The sequence below is a fragment of the Piliocolobus tephrosceles genome, chromosome 10, assembly GCF_002776525.5.
Source record: "Piliocolobus tephrosceles isolate RC106 chromosome 10, ASM277652v3, whole genome shotgun sequence".
NCBI lineage: Eukaryota > Metazoa > Chordata > Mammalia > Primates > Cercopithecidae > Piliocolobus > Piliocolobus tephrosceles.
Genome location: NC_045443.1, coordinates 18,384,733 through 18,412,662, shown reverse-complemented (window position 1 = coordinate 18,412,662; position 27,930 = coordinate 18,384,733). Strand labels below are relative to the sequence as shown.

General features: G+C 34.7%; 1 protein-coding gene across 3 annotated transcripts in view; it reads right to left on the bottom strand.

Moving 5' to 3' along the window:
- The window catches only part of PIK3C2G (phosphatidylinositol-4-phosphate 3-kinase catalytic subunit type 2 gamma), a 384,573-nt gene that overhangs the window by 312,068 nt on the left and 44,575 nt on the right, over positions 1 to 27,930 (bottom strand). For all 3 annotated transcript variants that reach the window (XM_023226228.2, XM_023226229.1, XM_023226230.1), the window contains 3 exons: positions 23,958 to 24,060; positions 15,857 to 15,927; positions 12,170 to 12,233 (listed from right to left, as the gene is read on the bottom strand). In XM_023226228.2, the coding sequence (XP_023081996.1) occupies positions 12,170 to 12,233; positions 15,857 to 15,927; positions 23,958 to 24,060 (238 nt within the window). The remainder of the gene's footprint in view (positions 1 to 12,169; positions 12,234 to 15,856; positions 15,928 to 23,957; positions 24,061 to 27,930) is intronic.

Below are 27,930 nucleotides of genomic sequence, written 5' to 3'. Positions count from 1 at the left end.
CACATGTTCTTAAGTAAGCATTTATTTTAAAACAACCTTCTCTGTTTTGACCTTATTCTTTTCCATGTTTTGCCATTAACTATAGTGAGAAATCTCTCTTTTCTTTGATTCTGTGTGAATCATGTTTCACTCTACAATGTTTTTATGTTCTTTGTCTTTATTATTAACAATTGCATTTTCTCAAAAAACATCAGTTTTGTCACCAGCACCACCGTCATTCCAATGGAAAATTACAACAGTTTAAGAAGAGATGGAACAGAGTTCTTCCTTTTATTTGCATACAAAGATATGTGTTCACAGCATAAACAGATTTTAATTCCCCTTACATTTTCTTAACAAAGTGTCAATACAAAGACACAATGCAAGTTTTATATTAATGGGATAATACTTTGCTTCTTTCGTGGAAAAATAATATGTACTTTTAAATTTGTTGCCAGTATCTCTGATATGTAACTTTACAGATCCTGAAACCAATGACAAAAACCTGAAGAATAACTAATTAATACTATAAAAGACAAAATGAGGATTCCAAAAATTGTCTACAGATTTTATTAATGAGCTATAAGTAAAAAGATGCAATTTAGTTGAGATCTATTTTAAGTCTTTAATGGATTAAAAAATATATTTACCCAATAATAACATGGAGAAGAAAAATTTATGAGTCATTCAAATGGTAAAAATCATTTATTTCACTTATGTGTTAACTCAATATAAGTCAATATTGTGATGTGCCTACTAGATCCAGTTCATTATTAAATTGAATCAAAAGACACATACTCTGCATAACTAGAAAGTGAGTTCCACCACATTTTCAATGTATATTATCCAAACTGGAGTTTAGTTTGGATACTAGATTTGAGAATGTACTTGATAACTTGAAAATTACCAAAGGACAACAACCTTACTATTAATATACTGTCAATACAGTATTCATTCAGAAGAGCATCATAGACAATACTGTCAGCTCTGAAGTCAAGATCTGTTTGTTTACATCCTGTTTCTGCCCCTTTCTACCTGCGGCCATCATCAGAGTATTTAACTTTCTTGTCCCTAGGCTCCCTCTTCTGTGAAGTGAGAATAATAATTAAGTTTCTATAAAGATTAAATTAGATAAAACATGAAATATAGTGCCTGGCAGATAATGAGGGCTAAATTTTAATGTTTAACTAGTTAATTTTATTCATTCACACCAATCTTTCAGTTTATAAGAGAAATGAGACACTGTATATGCACAGATAACTAATAGAATAGAAATTAGAAAATCATAAAAATCTGAAAAGTCATATTAGGTTCTATGTTTATTTTTTCATTCCTCTGTTCTAAGTAAATATGTGCAATACATGAGTTTGTGAAAATTCATAAACATTACTAAATACCGGGTTGACTTGGGTCACTAGGTAGCTGGTAGCTGATTTATTCAATCTATTACTCCAGTCTTGCACTACTTCTTATGTGATCCACTTATCTGATTTAATATTCACATTCTGAAGATAATCATTACATTTATGCATAACTGAGATTGCTAGAATATGTGAAGCAAAATATTGCAATTGTAAAAATTGAGTTGGTGATTAATTGGATATGAGAACCAACAGAAAGGTTGGATTTAAGATGATTCCAAAATTTCATTTCCAAATTTTGGAAACCAAGAATACAGGTGCTATTCATTATGGCAGAAACACAGACAAAATGAGTATTTTTGGTAGAATCATGATGTGAGTATTTTTTGATACATAGGCTTTGAGTTTCCCAGAGGAAATGCAATGGAGTTCTATCTCTAGCAACTGGTGGACTGAGAAAATATAGACACACTACACCATATAGTGTGTGTATAAACATTAAACAAACTATAAGAAAGGTAGGATAAATCTTAGGGTTGCAGACATTTAGAGGGAACTTCAAGCCTGAGCAGTAGCTCCAACAGTGATGCTGCAATGGCCTGGAGGAAATATCAGACTAGATGTAGATTCTCAGCTGTAAGATTGGTGTTTATTGCTAACACTGGGAAACGTGCTGAAATCTTAGGACTAAATCATTTGGTGAAAGTAGGGGAAGGGGCAGGACTGGAGCTAAGATCCTCAAATAGTCCTCAAACATTGGATAGCAGCCACGTGTAAAAGGTGGGAGAAGAAAAACTATTTCTACTGATCAGAAACACTTTTGACGAAGCCTCTCTCTACTCAGTCCTTGAGTAAGGAAAATGATTATCTGAGAAACTGAACTCTAGTCTGTGCTCTGTGTGTCTCCAGAATATTAACTTGGACTACCATAGTAGGAATTTATGTTAAACGTTACACTAGACTATTGTGACTTTTTTGGACCCAAGCAGAAATAAATGCACAATCATTGTATAGAAACACTTTTCTATACCAACCTACAGAGTTTTTTTCCCAAATACACATATATATACACAAATGCATGCACACACACACCAGACTACGAGGGGAATATCAGTTTAAAACTTACAAACCCTATGATGGCTAATTCACATTATGAGATCCCCTACAGATACAAAATGCAGTAGGGTGAGCACCCTATTTCAAGAAATAACAAAGGTAGACTTGGCCAACATTTTCAAAGAGGTGCTACATAGACAAAAATTTGAATATGATTATCCCGAGAGAGAATATAGACGTAGGAAAAAAAGTTGAACACTGGGTGCGTAACATTTCAGAACTTTTATTATTTTAATGATGGAGAAGAAAGTTTGGGTCACAGGTGGAGCACGCAGTGTGGAGACATAAGCCAGAAGACTATATAGCTTAATAGACATCAACGTGAAGGTAGTTGATAGTATTACAAAATTTTAGCTTGGCAAAAAAGAAAAAAAAAACATTATAACCATTTCAAGTATTTGATGGTCTTTCAGGTAAAAAGAGGATTAGATTTATTGTAAGTAGCTCTAAAATGATAAATGAGAACAAATGGTTGCAAACCTAGAGAGGTTCTTTTGATTCTCTAGTTTTTCTTAAAATTTTAAGAAAAGTTTTTCTTAAAATTATTTGTTCAAAAACTGTGTAGGCTGCCTTTTGAGTAGAAAGGTGCTCCAGATTCAGGTATATGAGCAATCAGGGATATTGAGAGAAGATTTTTGCATTGCATGGGATTTAGACTAGACTGCCTCTAAATACTTTCTAACTTCTTTGGGTTAATGAAAACCTGAAAACAACGTTATGATGTTATTTTATGTAGTACATTCCAAGTGTATCTTTGGAAATATTGGATGTTTCCTGAACCTTGAAGGAACCATATGCTAATACTTTAGAATTAATTAAGCATACTTGAAAAATATTTTGAACATTTGAAAAGATGGGTAACAACCTTTTCTCCCCTGCATCTTTCTGGAAAACCAAACAAAACATCATAAGTGGTTGATTATTCCCGTCTCTTATTCAGCTGTGATGGAGACCAAAGCAGTATGCATTTAAACAGCCATGTAACAGCGTACCATCTCCTAATTTTATACAAACTTTAATTAGTTTCTATTTATATTAGACATACTGAAAATTATCAAATTCAATTAATGAGTTTGGAAACAAATTGAGAATTTAGAATGCTTTTCATTCCAGGTTCAGTAGTTAGTGCCAATATGAATTATTTTTTCCTTAAAGATTAAAAACAGCTTTGAAATGCAACTTGGCTTAAAATATAAAAAAAGATGAGTTCATGTCCCTTGCAGGGACATGGACAAAGCTGGAAACCATCATTCTTATTTAGCAAACTAACACAGGAACAGAAAACCTAACACCTCATGTTCTCACTCATAAGTGGGAGTTGAACAATAAGCACACATGGACACAGGGAGGGGAAGATCACACATCAGGCCTGTCGGGAGGTGGGGAGCAAGGGGAGGCAGAGCATTAGGAGAAATACCTAATGTAGGTGATGGGTTGATGGGTGCAGCCACATGCCACATGTATACCTATGTAACAAACCTGCACTTCCTGCACATGTATCCCAGAACTTAAAGTGTAATAAACAAACGAACAAACAAATGAAAATATAGAACATTGATCTCTCTGCAACAATGAAAAAATCCAGATAATATACAAAATTATAACTTCTTCTGAACCCCGCTGATATTTGAGGTCACAAAGTGACGAAGTAAACCAAACTACACACTGAAAACTGCTCCAAAGAGAGTTGGGGCACACAAAATGTTCAAACTTTGGCAGACCACAGGAGAAAGAGATGGTCACCATACACATGAGTAGGAAGAAATTAGCTAAAATTTAACAGATGTTTTAAAGGCCAGGTGTGAGTTAGCACGTCAGTTTGGAACACCAGGAAGCCCAAGACACATGGTGAGTTTACAATCTCCTGCAAGCTTTTTTCCAAGGACGCCTACCAGTTTTTTGGGGAAAATACTGAAGGCCGTGCCGGAAACTGAAGTCATAGTCTGTGGTGCAGATGTGTAGGTAACCAGCTGTTTCTGGGAGACAGTTATGGGGCTCTGTCCACTTCTGTGGATCCTTTTTGCATAATAAGCAAAACTCTAAGCTGCAGTGGGAGGAGCAGCAAACCCTGTGTTTCCCTGAGCCCAGGCAAAAACCCCTTCTTCTGGAGAAGTAAAAAGCAAAACAGTCTTGTCTCTGGGAGAGAAGTAGGACATAGATGAGAAGCTCCTTTGCTGTTGAAGGAAGGGTAGAAGCAAAAGGACTTTGCTTCCGGCGAAAGGCCAGGAAACTTGTCTTGGGTTCAAGATCTTACCTGGATACCAATTAGAGGTCAGGGACAAGGAGCAATAAACTCTCGTTTGCTGTGAACGACTAACTGCAGATACAAGGCAGAGTTTGACCGCCATGTGGAGGAGGGGCAGAAATGCTCCAAGAGTCCTAGTCCTGAGACTCAAGTACACAGAGTCTGCCTAAGGCTGTGATTGGTTCGTTACAACACAGAACTCCCCTTGTCCCCACTGCCAAAATAGGTCTAGCATTGAGTAATAAATAAGCAAGGGTGGAGTACCACTGGGAGAGAGACCACAGTGTTTAGAGAGACCTTCTCTTTGGCACAGACAAGCAGGAGCTGTCAAAAGCTGAGGATGAAGCAGGATCCTACACGGAGGGAAATGTCATGGTACCACAGGCTCCACTGTAAGCACGGATAATAATAGCTTATCTAATATTTTACAAGGCCAGCATTACTCTTATACCAAAATCTAACAATATTATATGAAAATAAAAACAAAAGCTGATGTCCCTCATAAATATAGATACAAATATCCTTAAGAAAATATTAGTTAATTCAAGTTAGAAATATATGAAACAGATTATAAATTCTTAGTAAGTATAATTACACTAGTAATAAAAAGATTTTTAAAATTTGAAAAGAATAAAAGAGAAAAGCCATATGTGCATTTGTACATATGCACAAAAAGCATTCGGTAAAACTCATAATCCATTCAAGATATAAGCTCTTAGTAAACCAGATATAGAAAGAAGCTTTTTCAACCCAGTAAAAGATAACTTTTTATATTACAACATAACCTCCAAGTAACTTTACATTTAATGATAAAAGACTGTAACGTTCTCCCTCAAAATAACAAGGCGGTGATTTTACTTCTAGTAAAATCCTATTGGAGACTCAACAAGTATTAAATAATAAAGCAAGTAAAAAAATAAGAGGGCTATAAACTAAAGAGGAAAAAATAAAATTATTTCATAGATGACATGACTGTATATGTAGAAATCCTAAGGAATCCAAAAAATAATTCTTAGATATAAAAAGTGACTTCAAGAAGACATAGTATATAAGGTCAATATATGAAAGTCAGTTCTATTCCCATGTATTAGTAACAAACAACTGGAAAATAATATAAAATATTATTTAAAATATTAGATAAGAACATGAAATAACTTTAATAAACTATCCATAATCTCTATGCTAAATTATAAAGCATTGCTGAGTGATTTAAGAAAACTGTGTAGATGAAGAAATAGATCAGATTAAATTGAACTCTCATGAATTAGAAAATATAATTTTTTAAAATACCAATTTTCCTTACATCAATCTATATATTCAATGCAATTGTAGCAAAGTACTTAGAATAGCCAAATTTTTTTTAACAAGAATGATTTTGGAGAACTTATATTGCCTGATACCAAGACTTTCCATGAGCATATGGTAATTAAGGCAATGTTGACTGGTAGTAGGATAGACATATAGATTTATGAAACAGAATAGGGAGTCTAGAACTAGAACTGTAACTTGAAATGGATCATAGAATTAATGAACAGCTAAAACTAAAAATAGTATTGAAAAATATAGTATGCAAACTTCTGTAGCAAATCTTTATTAAATATGATAAGAAAGCATAAACTGTAAAGTAAAAATAAACCTGGACTTCACAAAAATTAAAAGCTTCTGCTTTCTGAATGGCATGTAAATGAAATAAACAAGCAAGCGAATAAACAACCAACCAGTCACAGACAGGGAGACAATGTTTTCAATACATATGTCCTACACCTCACAATGAACTTTATTCTGGAACATATTAGAATGATTACAATTGTGGTTAGTCATGTGCAGGAGAGAGTTTACGGTTCCTTGTCTCTGGCCTTTAATTGATATCCAGGTAACGTTCTGGACCCTTACAATTTGATAACAAGAGAATATATAGTTCAACTTTAAAAATAGGCAAAAGATTTGAACAGGCACCTGATAGCAGAACATATATAAATGAGCAGTAATTCCATGAAAAGTAATTCAGCATCATCAGCCATTGAGGGAATACAGATTAAAAACTGGAGGAAATATTGCCACATAGTCACTAGAAGGGCTAAAATTAAAACACTGACAATAACAGGTACTGGTGAGGATGTAGAGCCACAAGAATTCTTACATTGTATATATGATTCCATTTATATAAAAGTCAAGTAAAGGCAAAAGAAAACCAAATTGAGAGCAAATAAATTTTTGGTGTGTGAAATCTGGGATGAGAGGGATTTACTGTAAACAGGCAGTTGGGCATTTTTTCTTGTAATGGAAATACCTTGTATCTTCATTCCAGTTGTTACATAATTATGTACATTTTGAAAACTAGTCAAACTGCCCACTTAATTAACATGGGTGCATTTTATTTTACCTAAATCAAACTTTAAGAAAAGTGACTTAATAAAATAAGACATTATAATTAAAGTGAAAAGTCCCTAAATGGCAGAAGACATTTACAATACACATAACTGAAGGAAGGGTAAATATATAAAGAACTCCCATAAACCTATTTGAAAAATCTACAGAAATGTGGAAATATCAGCGCAGTTTGAACAGGTAAGTTATAAAAGAGGGCAGTTGAATACTACATTTTTTAAAAAGGTTAAACACTCATGAATTTTATGAGTTTAGTATGAATTTTTGAGTCAGAAAAATTAAAGTTGATACAAAGATAGCATTACATATACCTAATGTTGGCAAACATTTATAATTTGGACTATACTATAGGTTGGCAGGAAAATGGAGCAACAGGAACTCTCATATATTGTGAAATGGGTAAAATATCATTAGAAAAGTGTTTGGTATTGCCTTGTAAATCTATGTCCCTAGGTAAGTGCTCTAGAAAACCTCTTGATATTATTTCAAATATACACCAACAAGTAGGAGAGATAAATAAATTGAGGTCCAGTCTTTTAATGGAATATTATACAACAATGAAAATGAACTAATAACAACCATATGTAACAAGGTGAATAAATCTCACAAATAATACTGAGTGAAAGATACAGGGCTCAAAAAGTGCATATAGTTTGATTCCATTCATGGAGACCTCAGAAAGAAAATCAATGTCTTATCTTGCTAGTAGATATAAACTTTGGTGATGAAATGATAAAGAAAAGCTACAAAATACTTTTCATCAAATAGGACCTTTTACATAGAGGAGAGGAGACGTGAAGTGGCAAACAGGTGGTATGATATCAAAAATATTTTGTTCCTTAACTTATTGTTTAATAAGAGTGTTTTTCTATTATTATTCTTTAATTGTGTGTTCTTAATGTATTATATAATTTACCAGATAAATCACCAGTAGAATGTCATATTATGTTATTCCTTCGCACAAAACACTCTAGTGTTCTTCATCTCACTAGCAACCCAAATTATATTGGCTAGTGATTATCTTCTACTTTGAGAATCTACTTTTAATTTTTTTATACTTCTTGAAGTCTGAGAGTGTTCTATATGTGATAGCTTAGACTTTTAGTAGTTTCAATCTATGCTTTATTTCTGCTAAGGTTAGTTACAATTCTGCAATTGTGCTTCATTTTCCTGTGCTCTGATTTTATTGCCTTTATTTCCTTGACTTCTTTTGCAACCTTGCAACTGCTCCTTGTTACCTATTAATTTTATCTGATTTTATTACAGTTTTTTGCTCATTTCTCACCTTTTCTTATGTTCTATTCTGAATGCAAATCAACTTTGTGAAAATTTTCTTCTGGATCCTATACAATCCTCTACTTGAGTGATAGTGATAGAAACGGTAGCAATAAAAACCATGAAGAAACATGGGTACTTATCTTTTCTTAAAAACATTTTATCTTCCATCACTATATTATACTAAGAACATTATATCCATTGTTTCATTAATTATTTAAAACATCACTATATTATATTTATTATCCTCACTCTAGCGATGAATCATATAAATCTGAGGAAGGTTGAATACAAAACTTCCGTAGTGGTGGAGCGTTGACTTATACATTTATCTGACTTTGGAATCTCTGCTCCTAAATTTTGTCTTAGACTACAATTAGGCTTAAATTATGCTTGAAATTGGAACTTCTGAAAATCTAACAATAGATTTGCTTGTAACCAAGAGAGCTTCAGTTTAAAACAAGCTAAATATAAAATCCCTGTGTCCTCTTTCTTTCTACTCATATATGAAATTTTCTTTCTCTCTCTAGATGAATACAGTTAGATTTTGGTCTTGAGCAAGTATGAAATAAGTATTATTTTGCCCTCCTCACTGAGTTACTTAAACCTGAACACTACAGATGTCATATTCTCCTGGTTGTCTACTTGGTATAGCCTCTGAATCATGGGCTAGATGGAGAAGGACTTAGGGGTTCCCAGTTATTTTCTGACTAGATAGATGTTTCATGAAGCTAAACCAAGTTTTGAAACATCATTTGATTTCCCTCAACCCTGGTCCATATAATTTACAATAAATTCAACAATTACTAGATCCTAGTGTAAATTTGTCATTCATGGTAGGGATTTCCTACCATGATCCTGAGGGGCATTTTAATAAAGAATTTTGGAGACAACAGATTAGAGACTACTAGGAAAAAGCGATTTTAAATCAGAAGTTGATTCTTTCTCCAAGGCTACAATTTGGTTTTATATTGCTTTGCTCTGTGTACACACCATTATGTATATTATTTATGTGGACAGGCTGTCTCTCCAACTAGGTCATCGGCAACTTCAGAGTATGGTTTGAACTCCCATTTCTCTTGGTTTCAGTGAGTAAACAGTTTCATAATTCACATGAAGTAAGCATTCAGTAATACCTTTTGGGCAGGGGGGGATTCTCTTTTTTCCATTCTTGATTTTTCTGAAATTCTTATTGGATTCATATTATTCAATTTCTATGAAATTAAGAATACAGAATGAATTCAAAAATATTCTCTATAGTTCAGGGTTTTAATGGAACAGAAGAGAGGAAAAAATGTCTAGTGAAAAAGCTCTTTGTAAATTACATACAAAACTAACCATCTGGCGTAATAACCAGAATGCCTGGCCTAAAATGGGTATCATCTAAAATATGTTGAAATAAGAATTGTGAGGAAAGAAAATATTTGGTACTTTATTCATATTATTCAATAATATTCATGTCTGACCTATTCAGCTGCATGCTTGTTATTTTTTCAAATCATGTGTCATAATCCAAGTTTGGGAGATATGAAAAAAAACATTGTTTTTCCAATTGACACTGTTTTGGACAGGATGAAATGCTATTTAATGTACTTGTCAAATAAATAGAAAGCACAAAATTGTGAACTGATAATATCATAGTCTGCCCTCATTTCTAAGATACTTACTATTGATGCTTCATAGGCAAAAATCTCATTTAAAGAGCTCATTGTTTTGACTGAGTTCATCTGGAAAATCGCATACACTGTGACCTATTTATAAAATAATTTAGCTGTGAGTGATGATTGCTATTTGCCAATGATAATGGAAAGACAGTATTTATTTGATATTTTGCCAACTTTTAGGTCATATTAGAAAAATTTACAATAGTCGATCGTTTCTTTCAAACTAGAAATATAGGAGGCTTCATACATAAGTAATAAGATCAAGCTTCTGAATTTGGAAATTAAGAACTGTTATAAATTATCAATAATTTGTGTGTGAAAAAAGACGTCTATGAAATGAGAGCAGTGCTGAGACATTTAGATAACTAAAATGCATTCATGAGTAGGTTACCATAACCTCAAAAGTATTTCTACACATAGTAAAGAGACAAAAATACTCTAGGAATTAAATCTTAATATATCCTGGTAACCTGGTAAGTCTCACATTCTACATGAGAAAGAATGACTCTCACAAGGCTGAATTAGAGGTAGTAACCATAACATTTTATGAGACTTAAAACAAGCTAATTGTGGATTCTTTTCACATTCCACATTTTAAACTTACAGACTCAGACCAGGCTGGAGTAGGAAAAATAGAATTAGGGTGAGAGGATTACACTTTACAGAGAAACATAAGTCTTGTATTTGTAATCTCCATGTCTTTAGATATTTATGTGGAAGCCACATATGATTTCAGTATCTACATCAATAAGTAGAATTTATTATTTTCAGATATATTTAATGTTTATTGATACTACAAATAGTTATTATCTGAGATATGTACCCTTTTATTTATATCAGGAATCAATTATTTAACAGAAAGAAAGAAGTCACTTGTTTAAAAACTGTTCCCTGACTCACAATATTCTGTAATAATATGATGTTTTATCTATGGAAGGCCAAACCTTCCCTGGAAGAAGAAGCTGTAAGAAATAATCTGCCTAATGGACATCACAGCTTCAGTGCCCAATAGGTGACCAAATTGCCACAGCCTTGTACTGAGTTCATCACTTCTCTGCCATGCTACCTTCTCTCTTCACTATTATAGTGAATTGATGTCTCCACGGAGTCAGTAAGCAGCCAGGGAATTTTGAGTTATTCTCGGCACATAGAATGTCACCAAATTATATAAATTGCACATTTTCACTTCTTATGAATCTGTCCCCTCGTATCATCCCTATAGTAGAGTGTTTGTCCATGCCCTCATCATCTTTTTGTGCTAATGAAATGTCCTTCTAATCATCCATCAGTCATTCTACTACTCTACCTAATGGCTCCATGTCATAAGCGGACAAAGTAGAAAATCATAAAATTGGCCATAAAAGGTCCATTAGATCGTACATAATTTGGCCCCTGTCTGCTTCTTTCATCTGATTTTTTTCCAGCCTCTAACATTTGAACAGCCATTTCAAATGTCATAATTCCCTAATCACACCAGGCTGGCTCCTGACTCTTTTCTGTCTCTCTCTCGATCTCTCTCTCTTTTGTTTTTTTTTTGAAACTGAGTCTCGCTCTATCATCAGGCTGGAGTGCAATGGCCCAATCTTGGCTCACTGCAACCTCCACCTCCCGGGTTCAAGCGATTCTCCTGCCTCAGCCTCCCAAGTAGCTGGGATTACAGGCACCCACTACCATGGCTGGCTAATTTTTGCATTTTTAGTAGAGACGGGGTTTCACCGTGTTGGCCAGGATGGTCTGGTTCTCTTGACCTCGTGATCTGCGTGCCTCTGCCTCCCAAAGTGCCTCTGTTCATGTTGTTCTTTGCTGAAAGTTATCTCTACTCCCCACCTTCCTTCACAATGCCCCTCTCTGGCTGGGAGACACATGCAGTACTCATTTGTCAACATTTCGGCTCAAATGGAAAAAAATGACCATTCTTTCTTATGCATCTGTATACACACAGTCTTTCCTCAGCAGCTGTAGCACTTTAGTGCATATGCCTTTCTACTTGTCTATTTTTCCAGGTTGAAATGAAAGCCTTTCAAGTGTAGATCCTCTGTTTTATTCATTTTTGTCATCTTCAAAATTTGCAGTTTTAGAAAAGTAGTAGGTGCTTTAAAAATGCTTACTGAATTGATGGTTAAAGTAACAAAAATCAATACCTGGGTTTTCAATAGATATTTCAGGTGGAAGTCATATTTTTTGATGACTGTTAAGAGACATTGTCTGGAAAATAAAAAATAGAAACTTTGTTTAAAATTGGGTGGGAAAACTTCCATTACCTTTAGCACAAACATTCATCACAAATTCTGTTTTGCCCATAATACTATCGTAGGCATGGTAGAAAAAGGATTATTGTTGACATAATTTTAAAAACATCTCAGAAGGGTGCCTTATAAAGTTTGTATAACTTGATAGACTACAAACATATTTGAAAGTCTTAGAACTCCAAAGAATTCATGATAAATTAACCAAACCTCTCAAAGGCTGATCATTATATAAAACTACCTTAATTCAAACTGTAAGTTGCAAAGGGATTCATAAGCAGATAATGGCTTATATTAACATCAAGAAATGTTAAGTATGCAAAATCTTGTAGATAATTGCATTTGGAATTAATGGCTTATATTTATAATATATGGGGTTGTCTCTGACACCAAACCTCTGCATTTTTCTTTCCTAAGCTTCTCTTACTGCTCCAGCTTTATCTATGCTTAGGGAGAAGCCATGCAATTTGAGCAGAAATTCCTCTGAGCTTCGCTGTTCAAAAATTATTTTCCCAAACATTATTGACTTTACCTTCTTATTTGTCTTGAAAACTCCTGACTTAAATTGAATCATAAGTCACACAACTCAAAAACGCAACATGAAAAAATACACCATTATTTTTACAGTAGCTGCATTCTCATTATTTTACATTATCACTTTAGTTGGAGTCCCTCTGTCAGTTCAAAGATAAAATGCATAGAATATGTAAAAGTCAATGAAAGGGGAGGAAAATAATAACTAAAGATTTGGACAATGGCAGTGTTTTATATAAAACCTGAAACTACTAGTATCACCAAGAATGCACCCACTTCAGCACTTTGTTTTTGGATATTGTATCTATTTTATAGAAAAAACTACTAGGAACTAGTGAAGGTGAGTTATTTGCTCAACTTCTAAGAAGAAGTTGAGTCATAAAAGAGAAGGGCTGAAATCAAAGCCTTTGCCATCCAGTGCTTGATTTTTTTGATGATCCAATATGATGTTCTGAGGAGGGCAGGCAGGGAAGCGTTGTATCCCCAAAAGTAAAGTTCTACAGAGGCTTTTATAAGGCTGAGAATGTCTCTGTGTTAGATACCCTTTGAGAAAGATACGGGGGGAAGGGTCAGAACATGATGGAAGTGGAATAAGCACTGACTGAGAGTTAGATACTTGGTTTTAGTCATGGTTATGAGATTAAATATTTGTGTGACGGTTGCCAAGTTTTTGAACTTCTGTTTTTAGTTTCTTTACTACAGAAGAAATAGCGCTGGGAGATGGTATCACCCCAGACTGTAATCCACTGCCCTGGGATTGGAGGGAGGGGTGGAGGCATAAAGTCTGAAGCTAGGCTGTCCCAGACATGTTTCCTCTACTCCTTGCTACAACAAAACTTTGCTTTTCCCTGAATTAACCCTCTAGACTCCTGCAACTGCACACTGGCCATCAAATGTCTGCTAGAGGGCAGGCAATGGCAGGGGTAAGACAAAAACAGAATGAAAGCCTCCTTCTCTCACTGTCTTCTCACAGCCTTGGCTTGCCTCTCTGTCCCCCAGGTAGTAGTGACTTAAAAGGTGCAACAACCCTCCACCAACCCTTTCAAAATAGTCCTTTGTGTCCCAAGGATTTCCTGCTTTTTGAAAAACTTCTCATATTTGAAGTGTATGTCTGTTTCTCTGCCTTTCTCTCTGTTTCCCCCGCCCCCGGGTAGATTTATTTTGGAAAAAGAAAACTACAGACCTTGTTTCTATGTTATACAACAGAAATCTATAGTGGAATCTTGTAATTACCTATAAAATGAAAATTTGTGTTGGATTATGTCTAAAGTCCTTTCTAGTCTTAGTCATTCTATAATTTCATGGAGTGAAGATGGATATTTTTAGGGAGAAGGGTGGCAGAGAAGGGCACATGGAAAAACACAATAGTTTAATGAAAGAAAATATCCTTTGTAAATTTCAGGCAGACCTGATTGTAGCCCTGCCACTGATGACCAGAATGGTCTTAGAAGAGTTATTTAGCCTTTCAGAACTTCAGTTTCTTTAGTCTTGAAACAGGATAATATGTATTATTACAGAGTTTTAGAAAGAATTAGATGAGATAATATATGTAAATATATAATAATAACTTCACAAAATCATTACCCAACATAGTCACTAAAACCAATTTTAGCTCATATTTTTATTCATGTTTTAAACTTAATTTTATTTTATTATTTTTTAAATTAATTAATCAATTTGTTTTTTGAGATGAGGTCTTACTCTGTTGCCCAAGCTGGAGTACAGTGGCATGATCTTAGTTCACTGCATCCTCCACATCCTGGGTTCAAGTGATTCTCCTGCCTCAGCCTCCCAAGTAGCTGAGACTACAGCACATGCCACCATGCCTGGCTGATTTTTGTGTTTTTAGTAGAGTTAGGTTTTACTATGTTGGCCAGGCTGGTCTTGAACTCCTGACCTTGTGATCCACCCACCTAGGCCTCCTAAAGTGCTGAGATTACAGGCATGAGCCACTGCGCCTGGCCAATTTTATTTTATTTTAAGTTTCAGGAAACGTGTGCAGGACCTGCAGGTTTGTTACATAGGTAAACATGTGCAATGGTGGTTTGCTGCACCTATCAACCCATCACCTAGGTATTGAGCCCTACATGCATTAGCTATTTATCCTGATGCTCTCCCTCCCCAACAACTCTGATGGGCCCCAGTGTGTGTCATTCCCCTCCATGTGTACATGTGTTCTCATTGTTCAGCTCCCACTTATAAGTGAGAATGTGTGGTGTTTTGTTTTCTGTTTCTGTGTTAGTTTGTTGAGGATAATGGCCTCTACCTCCATGTATGTCCTGCAAGAGACATGATCTCATTCCTTTATATGGCTGCATAGTATTCCATGGTGTATATGTGCCATTTCTTTACCCAATCACTGATGGGCATATGGGTTGATCCCATGTCTTTGCTATTGTAAATTTAGCTGATATGTTATATCAGGCTTTACTTTAGAGATGTATGACCTGTATCTCCCACACTACATTTTCTCCTGGTTCAGCTCACAACAGCCTTAATTGTAGATATACCCAAACTCCCAGTTTACCTACCTGATAAGCCTGTTCTTCCAAGTAATACATGCATACATTTAGATATAAGAATGAAGTAGGATATGTTCACTTGTTTTCACTCCAGGTTTCCAATTTGAATTTACACTCCTCTATTTATGATATACCATTTATTTTCAGGGAGTTTCAGAAATAAATTAAGTAGGAGATGGTTACCTTCAAAGTATTAAAATTGTTTTGCAAAGAGCTCAAGTGACATATGCAAACCCAAATTCACAAAATGAATAAGGAAAACAAGTCCTTGAAAATGTAATAACCAGCAGCAGAGATTTTTTTAAATGGATGTTAGAATGTTCTGCAAAGTGTTAGCAGCTCTTCAAATGTATCTGAATAACTTTGAAGAATGGATAATTATTAACAGAATGTGCCTATTAAAAGAATATTAGCTTCCTCAGTCCCAGTGAAAGGACAGTTTTTACAATCAACTGAAAAATATTGAGATTTGATATTTGAGAACTCAATCAGAAAGTAATCTTGCAACAAATATAAAATGTCTTACCTGGATACTTTCCAAATATGCATAAATTCTAGAAGTTGGTTCAGATAAAACTGACTGTGGTCCTCTTCATGCTGTAGACAGCAGAATATATCAATATTTATAGAGTGAATAGAAATGAGTACCAGATAAAAATAGGTCTGTAACTTCCTGCTGCCATTTTATTCACTTATTTTGATAACCCTCATTCATCACGTTTATATTTTGTCTTAAAGACCTTACAAGACTCTCCTTTACTATATAAGCCTTTTCAAAAGTAAAGCAGAAAGCTTAGCTTTGGTTGAGAATAAGCCTAAAAGACAGTTGAAAAACATCACGGCATCACCAAGGTCAAACACTAAATTATCCTACTAAGTAGGAAGACAGATTTTTAGGCACCACTTCTCCCACATACATGAACTTTTTTTTTTTTTTTTCATATTTAGGCCATGCGTGCCATGGCAGTGTAAAGGCTGACATTCTGCCAGATGGGCGAGCAGACACATAATCAACTCCTTCATTTTTCAGCTTCACCACATCTTGCTGCCAAAATGTCAGTGTAAGAGAGCTTTCCGTTTCATGAGCACTAAATCATGGTAATTTAATGACAATTACTGGTAGGTATAAATTCTAGGAGTTAGTTGGCCTTTTGTTTTCTTCCTATATAAGCATGAACTACTCATCTTAAAATATCATGCCTATGGCCTGTATGTGTGTGCACACAACACACACACACACACACACACACACACACACACTCATACCTTAACTTCTTGACTAGTTCTCCTGAAACAGGGCATTCATGAAAACTCTTTGCAAGTAGGCAGAGAATGCAGTATGTCTTATCATAATTGCACTATTTCGCCACACAGTGGCATTAAGGTTGAGATCTGAGTGAGTCCCTTAATGCCTGGGGTGTATGTAATCTTGTGTGTCAATAAACACAGTCTATTTTTAAAACTGACTATTAGAGATTCGGACAGTAAAACATCAGAAGGAAAACCTTTATATGGCCCAATGTCAAAGGTAAATTAATTTTTATATTGGTTTGTTTTGTGAAGAGGAAGAAGAAAGCTAAGTTAGATGGAAAGAATAAGATCACTGTTATAAAACAATATTTTGACTACATGTTGTGAAAAAGAAACACTATGTAGAATGGCTGAGAAACGAAGATGTGAGTCTAACTTTCTAGAAATTTACATATAGAGTCACTGGGACAGCTAAAATAAAAAGTGTGATAGTGACAAGACAACTTTTTTCTGCGACAAAGAAAGCTAAACTGTAGTCATGAAAAGCATAGTAAAAGAAGAGGGAAAACAGAAAGTGAAAAACAGAGTGAAAATAAAAAAGTAAGATTTGAACTGTAATATTTGGCACTTGCCTTCTTTCAGAAGTTAAAACCAAAGCAAGAATATAAAGAATATACTTATTTACATATTTCTAGGAAAGCATAATCATATTCATTTAAAAACCAATTTATTTGGTTTCCAGAAATATTTTCAGTATTTGTCTTAGTAGCTTTTACTAGAAATTTTTTTTAAATTTAAATACCTCCATAGGCTGGAGGAAAAATAACTTAATAAGGTACATCTATTGGAAACATTTTTTTGTTAAATTATTAGCAGATCTTGAAGAAAAACAAAACCTGGAGGAAAATTCCTGTAATGGTCCATGAAAGATAGTGTGCATTTAACTTGTCCCTAAAGCTGAAGCCACACCTTGGCCTTAAGGAAAAAGGAAAAAGTTAAAAATTCTTTTTTCTCATACAAAAATCTATTGCTGTAAATGTTCTGTGAATGTTCCCCTGAGCTATAAGAAAATCTTGATTTTATGATTAATATCGACAATGTTGGCCATACTTGTGATCAAATCTGAGATAGATAAAAAAGGAAACAAATTTAAAAATATTAAGTTTTTCATAGCTAATCAAGGTAGCAGCTTTAAAATTTTGAAACCTTGGATGATTTCTAAAGATCATCAACCTGCTTTTTATTATTTATTTATTTATTTATTTTTCAAGATGGAGTCTTACTGTCACTCAGGCCAGAGTGCCATGGTGTGATCTCAGCTCACTGCAACCTCTGCCTCCGGAGTTCAAGCAATTCTTGTGCCTCAACATCCTGAGTAGCTGGGATTATAGATGTGCAACACCAGGTCCAGCTATTTTTTGTAAAGATGGGGTTTCACTATGTTGACCAGGGTGGTCTCGAACTTCTGACCTCAGGTGATCTGCCCGCCTTGGCCTCCCAAAGTGCTAGGATTAGAGGCCTAAGTCACTGCTCCTGGCCTGCTTTTTTTTTTTTTTTTTTAGAACAACTTTCTTGTTCTCTTGAAATGTGGATTAAATTATTCTATTTCAGTATAATATTATTAAGTTTAAAATAAAAATATTATCTAAGATGAACTCAGCTTTGCACAATTAGAAAGCTCTAAAGTAGCTACTGCAAGGCAATGGTATCAACAAACTTAATATAATGATGATAGTCATATTCCTAGTATTATGTGAAAAAGAATACTATCAATACAATTTTACAGTTTTATTAGAACAATTATAATTGTTCATAAATGTTTTACTTACAGCTGAAATCCTGAAAATTACAGAGAATTTTGACACCACTATAAAAAATAAAACTGAGAGAACATTTGCTATCTCCTTATGATGTATATATAAAATTAAAAATACAAATCAAGGGTTACTTATTTTAAATAGAGCAATTCAGAAAATTTTAAATAGGGCAATTCAAATAATGAAGATGAGACACAAGTTGATAAAACTGTTTCAGTTATATTAAGTTAATCAATAAATCATATATGTCTTAGAAAGAAAATTTTATAAAACTTACCTCAAAATCAAACCAATTATCAGTTTATTTTTATTTTCTTATTACATACAGAAATTTCAATTAAGACTAAAATTTATCCTGCTTATGGGTATGAAAGCTTATAAGAAAAATTGTGATTTATTAAAATTGTTGATATATCAACAAAAGTCATGATACTGCAGTATATATACTATTTTGACATAACACAAAAATGTCCATCTCTCTCAATATTCGCAACCTCATAAGTAAATTTCTAAATGTTTTAATGCAAATTAACATTAATAATGTTTTAGAATTTTTAATTGTAAAGGACCAAAATAGCACACAGTGAAACATCCAATTTTATGACATCAATAGCTAATACTTAGGTAGTCATACTAGGTACAGGCACTGACTTAAGCTCTTTGTTTATATTTTGTTGTGGGAAACCAGGGACCCCAAATGGAGGGACCAGCTGAAGCCGCGGCAGAAGAACATAAATTGTGAAGATTTCATGGACATTTATTAGGTCCCTGCCTGTCTTTACTGCAATCTCTGAACATAAATTGTGAAGATTTCATGGACACTTATCACTTCCCCAATCAATACCCTTGTGATATCCTATGTCTGTCTTTAATCTCTTAATCCCATCACCTTCCTAAGCTGAGGAGGATGTATGTCACCTCAGGACCCTGTGATGATTGCATTAACTGCACAAATTGTTTGTAGAGCATGTGTGTTTGAACAATATGAAATCTGGGCACCTTGGAAAAAGAACAGGATAACAGCAATGTTTAGGGAACAAGGGAGATAACCTTAAACACTGACTGCCAGAGAGCTGGGTGGAACAGAGCCATATTTCTCTTCTTTCAAAAGTAAATAGGAGAAATATCGCTGAATTTTTTTTCTCAGCAAGGAACATCCCTGAGAAAGAGAATGTCCCCTGAGGGTAGGCCTCTGAAATGGCTGCTTTGGGGGCTGCTGTCTTTTATGGTCAGAGATGAAGTGATGAAATAAGCCCTGGTCTCCTGTAGCGCTCCCAGGCTTATTAGGATGAGGAAATTCCTGCCTAATAAATTTTGGTCAGACTGGTTGTCTGCTCTCAAACCCTGTCTTTTGGTAAGATGTTATCAATGACAATGCATGCCCAAAACTTCATTAGCAATTTTAATTTCGCCCCATCCTGTAGTCCTGTGATCTCGCCCTGCCTCCATTTGCTTTGTGATATTTCATTACCTTGTGAAGCATGTGACTTCTGTGACCCACACCCTATTTGTATACTCCCTCCCCTTTTGAAAATCGATAATAAAAACTTGCTGGTTTTACGGCTCAGGGAGCATCACGGAACCAGCCAACATGTGATGTCTCCCCCGGACACCCAGCTTTAAAATCTCTCTCTTTGGTACTCTTTCCCTTGATTTCTCAGATCTGCCAACACTAAGGGAAATAGAAAAGAACCCATGTTTAATATTAGGGGGTGGGGTTTCCCCTGATATTTTATTTCCCCCGATAATATTTCTCAATTGAGTTCTCATAATAACCACATTAGGTAAGAACTATCATTATTCACATTTTTAGATGAAGAAATTCAGGTACAGAGAATTTAACAATTTGCCTAAAAGTGAACATTTGAAATTAAACAATATGAAACCAGAATTTTTGCTTTTTTATAGAAGGCTAAATGAGCAAATTTCATATTCCTCATTTCTAAAGATCAGAGCTAGGCCTGTGTGCTCCAGGATTTAGACAGAAAAGCAAGTACCATCACTAGCCCCTCTTATTCATCCGCATTAGGTGCTGCTCTCAATTTTCAGAGCTGGCTATATATTCTTTCAGAGCACATACCTCTACATGACTTCATTGTATACATTTGTTTATTGTCTGTCTCTCAACTAGGATGTGAACTCTACATTCTAGAAAAGGCAAGTACTAGGAATGGCATGTGACAAGTTTCATTTGTTAAATTAATCAATTGTTATTAGGTTGTATATACTGTATAAAGTATTTATCCCAGTTCCTGGATGTAAATCCTTAAAGTTTTAATAAAATATAATAATCTTCTCCCTTGAAATGCAATGCAAAAAAAAAAAAAAAAAAAAATCCTGAAAGAATCAAGACTTGGACCAGGTGCGGTGGCTTACGCCTGTAATCGCAGCACTTTGTGGGACTGAGGCAGGTCGATCACGAGGTCAGGAGTTTGAGACTAGCCTAATCAACATGGTGAAACCCGTCTCTACTAAAAATACAAAAATTAGCTGGACATAGTGGCATGTGCCTGTAATCCCAGCTACTCAGGAGGCTGAGGCAGGAGAATTGCTTGAACCCGAAAGGCAAAGGTTGCAGTGAGCCAACATCATGCCACTGCACTCCAGCCTGGGCAACAGAGCGAGACCCCATCTCAAAAAAAAAAAAAACATCAAGACTTAGAGAGATGGAGATACAGAATGCCTTTTTCACATTCTGCATGGAAGTTACCATTGCTTTTTAATTGGAAATCGGTGCCATTTGCATCCCCTGAACCCCTGAGGGCTGAGATCTTATTGATATTGCTCACTACTCTAACTACACATTAGTATAGGGCCTAATAGACAGCAGTTACATAGCAAATACTTATTGCATGAATGGAGGATATACAAATATACAAATACATTTGCCATCAGGTGTATTATCCATATTATTATTATTATTATTATTATTATTTTGAGACAGAGTCTAGCTCTGTCACCCAGGCTGGAGTGCAGTGGCGCAATCTCGGGTCACTGCAACCTCTGCCTCCCGGGTTCAAGTATTATCCATTTTAAACAACAGCATCAATATTAGCAAAAGTTGTGGATAAGAAAAAGCATTTATACTTTTTACCCATGAGTTGTTGACTTATCCAAGAATTGGTGATATTTATTATAGGATGGACAAGCTTGTAAGTTGAATCATGAAGCATCAAAAAGAAACACGTAACTTAATTCCCACTGTGATCCAAATGGCATATTGAAAAACAGGTATTTCTGATGAGAGCTACACATTATACACCCAGAGATAACAATATGCTTGTCCCTGGACATGATAACAATGATGATGACAGCAATATGATTATCTCAGTTTTTTTTTTTTCCTCAACATTGAGGGTAATTTGAAGAATCTTAAGTTTAATATTGACAGAGTCAGTTGCACTATATAACTGCACTGGTCAACATTATCAAATAGTGTGATCTGTAGGCAGATTACTTTTGCTCTGATCTCATCACCTTTATTTACCAGCTGTGAGACTTTGGATGATTTAAATAATCTCTTAACTTTTCAGTTCTTTTATTTTTATAAGATAGAAAAATAGTTGTATTTATTCTTTGCTCTTGGGCTACTATCAATTAATTCATTTAAAACACTAAGAACATCAATTGGCACCTAATATATACATAATATGGTTAGTTATTAATCACCTGTCATGCCCCAGACTTTGAGCTACATGGATATTAGCTGTGGGAAAAAAATTACACACACACACACACACATGCACACGTGCCTGCATAAAGCTAGAATTTTGACCTGAAACACACATCCAAAACATTTAAGAATATACTGCAAATTCTGAGTATATTTCCCATATAAGTTGGTAGGAATGCATGGGCTCTGAAGACTCACTGACTGTGCTCAAATCTATCCTTCTCTGCCCATCAGTATCATGATTTTAATCTTGGGAAAGTCTTGATTCCTCCCTGTGATACAGTTTCCTTATTTTTAATAGTGTTTACCTTATAGAATTATTGAAAGGATTAAATGTGATAGAAATGTTAAAGTCTCAGACATTAAATGTATGCCTTATATCAGAATAATAGAGTTACATGAGTTTTTAAACAGACCTTAATTTACATGAGTCTGAAATGTTAGTGATTTGTTAATTACTATCAATAAGTTATTATTTTAGCAGCATCCAAATTAGAATCATATATTTTATCTTCTTCCCCCATGCTCCAATGAAATATGATGAATTCAGCTTTTTTTCTCAACATTGAGGGCAACTTGAAGAATCTTAAGTTTAAAACTGATGGGGTCAGTTGCATTGTATAATGTGTTTTCCTGGAGATTTCAGATGTATAGCCTTGGAGCTGTCAACAGCAGCTAAGTTGAACACAAGATCCAAAAAATATTTCTAAACAACTCTCTTTTGGCCTCATTATGTTATTTTCCATGTAGATATATTGCAACCTAATGTACTACCTGAAATTTTCTTATGATGAAACACTTCATACTAGAAAAAAAAGAAATCATCCACTGGAAATCTGTTAACTAATATAAATGACAGGGTGAGAGGATTTTTGCTTAAAGTAAGTAATTTAAGATTCTACAGATAAAAACTGCCATAATATCAAAGGTCACTGCATACTGTGTAATTTGAATTGGAAGTAACTCACAACATGACACAGGGAGTAAAATTCACATCTAACAGCATGAAACTGTATCATTAAAGCATAGTCATCCTTTTCTAGGTAGCTTTATTATATATATTATGAAAGTTTATCTGTGCTAATTTAAGCTGTGTTGACATAAACAGTCTTCACAGAAAACAAGTTATTTTTCTGCCTTTAGTGATTCCCCATTACATTTTCTATTTCATTTACTTCTAAGAAGATATGTGAAAAATATAAATATGATAACCTTAATAAGTGTCTCACAAATGATTTTGGAAAGAAACCAATAGATTTGTTATACTCAGTGTATTAGTCAGACTGGGCTGCTATAACAAAATACCAGAGACCAGGTGGCTTAAACAACATACATTTATTTCTCTTCATTCTATAGGCTGCAAAGTTTATAATCAGGGTCAGGACCCTTTTCCTGTGTGCAGGCAGCTTCCTTCTTGCTGTGTCCTAACATAGTGAGAAGACAGAGAAGGGAAGAGTGATAGAGAGGGAGGAGGAGGGAGAAAGAGAAAGACAGAGAGAGCGCTCTAAACTCTTTTTATAAGGGCACTTACCACCTCATCATAAGGACTCTGCTTTTATGACTTCATCTAAAACTAAATACCTCCTAAAGACCCCACTTCCTAATACTATCACCTGGGGCCTCAACTTATAAATTTTGGGGGGACACAAACATTCAGTCCATAACACTAAGATTGCAATAATGCATTCATGTTATTGCATCAGTTCAAATCATTAACAGGTATTTATATTTATATAAGATATTTCATCAGTTTTCAATGAATATATTTAAATAAACATGTATTAATTAAGCTATATAATTCCAAATTGGCAATAGTTCAAAAATTAGAAATATTGTCCTTAAAACAGTCAGTTTGCTAGTTGAAACCAAAGATGAGAAAGTCTTACCTTTCGAGATAGCTTTCCTGGAGCTTCCCTACTTTTCTGCAGGTGGAGTTGAATAACAGATTTATCTTTTTGAAACATTTTGTGGCTCCCCAAAGAGTGATCACTGAAAGAGAAAAAATGAACACAATCATATCCTCCCATAATATCCCCAAATATGTGTTTTCCTCTCTGACTTCATTTTCTTTTATTTTTAGAACTTAGTTTGGTAAAAGTAAGCTGAGTGTGTATGTGTGTGTGTGTGTGTGTGTGTTGTGAATATATATGCATTATGTTTTGTGTATAAATGAATAATATGAGAGGAAATATAAATATATAGATATAGATAATAGTGAAATTATTTTTATGTGCATTAATAAGTTAGAAAATGATTAAATGATTAGACACCTTTAGAATTATCACAATAAATTTTAAATAATACTTTGCGTATTCTAAGTTAGTTTTGCCCAGCCATCTCAGAGTTCAAAGCTGATGACAGCATGCTTCTGGGTGGTCTAACTGATGCCATTATGTCTGCGTGGGGACCTTATCTCAAAGCAATGGGATGTGGTGAAAATGTCACGAGCTTTAGAGACAGATTTACGAGCTCGATGACCTTAGGAAGGCCAATTAAACTAAAACTATCTGAAACTCAGTATTTTCTCTTGTAGAGTTGGAATAGTAATGTCTACATCAAAGGGTTGACAAGCAGAATAAACAAAAAAATTATACCTATTTCAGAGATTTCTACTGGCATTATTATATTTCTTTGTCTCCATTCCTTTCTCTTTCTTTTTTTCCTATAAATATTTACCAAGCACAAATTAACTGAAGAGCACAATGAATTACTATTTTGCAACATATTGCTTATAAACACAATTTGATTATTTTGTGAAATGAAGGGCTTCTACTATATAAGTCCCTTTACAGCTTTAAATTTTGATACCTCTGGTGACTCTTAGTCATTGAGAAAAGGATGAGTTATGTTAATGCACATTGTTCAAAGGACCTTAACATATGAAGGATTTCAGGAGAAAAAAAAAGTATATGAGATACTTGTAGTCCTTAAGATGTTAATTTTACTTATATGGAAAATTCAGTAAATATTTGGGATAACTTGTTTCCAACAATGCCAGACAAATAGACCATTAATCTGCAAAATGAATTAACAAAAATATATAGAATTATGTAGAATAATTATATAGAATTTACTATACTATATAGTAAATTATTTTAAAATGTTTCTATTTTAACATGTTGTTTTTAATACTTAAAAAACCTTAGTAGCTGCCTATCTACTAGCCAAAATGGTGAATGTTAATGTGTTCATGACATATGTTCAATGCCTATTCCTATCCCAACTGTTAGTCTAACCTAGATTCTTGTCCCTGGGATATCCATAGGGCTCTTACACTGTTCCCTGCGTTGTTTACATGACCAATCTAGACAAAAGGCATAACCCCTGCTTTTCTTCACTTGTTCTTGGAACTGCTGATTTCCCCTTCCTCCTTCCCAAAGGTCTGCTTCAAGGGCCATCCTCACAATCTATCATATGTACTGAAGTTCCTGTCCTTTCATCTCCCTCTACTCAACTCCATGCTAAGAGCTCTGTTTTCCTGATCCTGCTATGGGAAGTGACTTAAGAGTAGTGCTTTCAAAGATTCCTTTTCTCTGTATGTTGAAGTCTTGATTCTGCACTCTGACACCAGTGCAATGACTTCAGCCTCATGCATGGCTACTGCGTGCTTACTTAAAACTGACTTTCTTTTTTTTTTTTTGAGACGGAGTCTCGCTCTGTCGCCTAGGCTGGAGTGCAGTGGCCGGATCTCAGCTCACTTCAAGCCCTGCCTCCCGGGTTTATGCCATTCTCCTGCCTCAGCCTCCCGAGTAGCTGGGACTACAGGCACCCGCCACCTCGCCCGGCTCGTTTTTTGTATTTTTTAGTAGAGACGGGGTTTCACTGTGTTAGCCAGGATGGTCTCGATCTCCTGACCTCGTGATCCGCCCGTCTCGGCCTCCCAAAGTGCTGGGATTACAGGCTTGAGCCACCGCGCCCGGCCTGAACTGACTTTCTTTATTTCATCCACCTGCGTGTACTTTTTCCTAGAATTGCCAGATGATATACTGGATGTCTAGTGTGATGGTTAATATTGAGTGTCAACTTGATTGGATTGAAGGATGCAAAGTATTGTTCCTGGGTGTGTCTGTGAGGGTGTTGCCAAAGGAGATTAACATTTGAGTCTGTAGATTGGTCAAGGCAGACTCATCCTTAATCTGGATGGGCAGGATCTAAACAACTGCCAGAATGGCTAGGTTAAAAGCAGGCAGAGGAACGTGGAAGGACTAGACTGGTTTAGCCTCCCAGACTACATCTTTCTGCCATGCTGGATGCTTCCTGCTCTCAAACGTCAGATTTCAAGTACTTCAGTTTTGAGACTCTTGGATTTTCATCCACAGACTGAAGGCCGCATTGTCAGCTTCCCTACTTTTGAGGTTTTGGGACTCGGACCAGCTTTCTTGCTCTTTAGCTTGCAGATGGCCTATTGTGAGATCTCCCCTTGTAACAATGTGAGTCAATACACCTTAATAAACTCTCCTTTATATATACATCTGTCCTATTAGTTCTGTCCCTCTAGAGAACACTTACTAATACATCTAGTATATACAAATTACAGAGAAACAATGAATGTTTTTAGTATATATTTCATGTAGTATTTGATACATATTTATACTAAAGGTGTGTGTGTATATATATGTACACATATGCTGTAGTATTAAAATTTATTTCCACCTGTTTCTTTGCATATTTTCATACCCATACACACACATACACACACCCCTTTATACCATATAGGTATATCTAGGTGTGTCTCTCTATCTATATACATATAGAGATATTTAGATACAGATAGATGTATAGATATAATACCTTAATACTGTTTAGGTGTGTGTACGTGTGTGTGTGTATGTGTGTGTGTATATATATATATGTATATATATACCTTTAATACCTTTAATATACCTATGCATAATATAATACATGAAACATATACTAAAAATATCTATGACTTTGAAATACAACTGGATAGCCTGTATTTTTATTTGCTACATCTGCCAGTTTTACTGCTTTCAAAAACTAGGTCTTAGCTCTTTCCTTACCTTTGCTTCATTGTGTATGTCCTCGTGTGTGTGTGTGTGTCTGTATGTGTGTGTGTATTATGGAGTCTGGCACCATAATTATTAGATTTGGGTTAATAACAGATGTTGTAAAAGTGTTTTTTTTTTCTATAATTTTTTTTCAAATTATAGGAATATATTCTCATGGGATACATCCAAATTGTACTCAACTCTACAAAATAAAAGAGATAAGAAAAATTCTTCCCTTTCCCCTTTTCTGGAAAAATAATTACCAAGAGCTTATTACACTTTCTTTGTAGGCTGAAATAAATAGGCAACACACATATTTCTGTTATAAATGAGAGAATCTTATTTTAGTCATGTCTCTAGTCTATAAACTCCTTTTAATTCATTTTTGGGACTTTGACTTTTAATCAGAAAAGTCTCAACTCTCCAAGACATAGTAATGCCCTCTGCTATATTACTTTAGGTTTATATTAACTATATTTTTTCTTTTAGAATTATTTCCCTTCATGTGTTGGAATTATTTGAGCCATTTTTGAGTCTCTTCTTTCTCTATTTATCTTTAGAGGCTTGAGATTCATAAACATATTTTTACTTTCTGGTGGTTGCCTTTTTTAAAGAAAATGAAACATATCTTACAGCTTTTCTATTGTAATCTCAATTTAATTACTATGTGACAGATACTCAGAAATAAAATTTAGAGCTTAATATGACATCAATTCAGTTCTCTCTTAGAACCTTACAAATGCTCAAGTAGAGATCACTTCAAATATTAGTTCCAGATTCTTTTATCACTTACTTGATGAAATATAAAAAGTAATAGATTTATTGATCTAAAAAGTTAAAGTTGGGAATT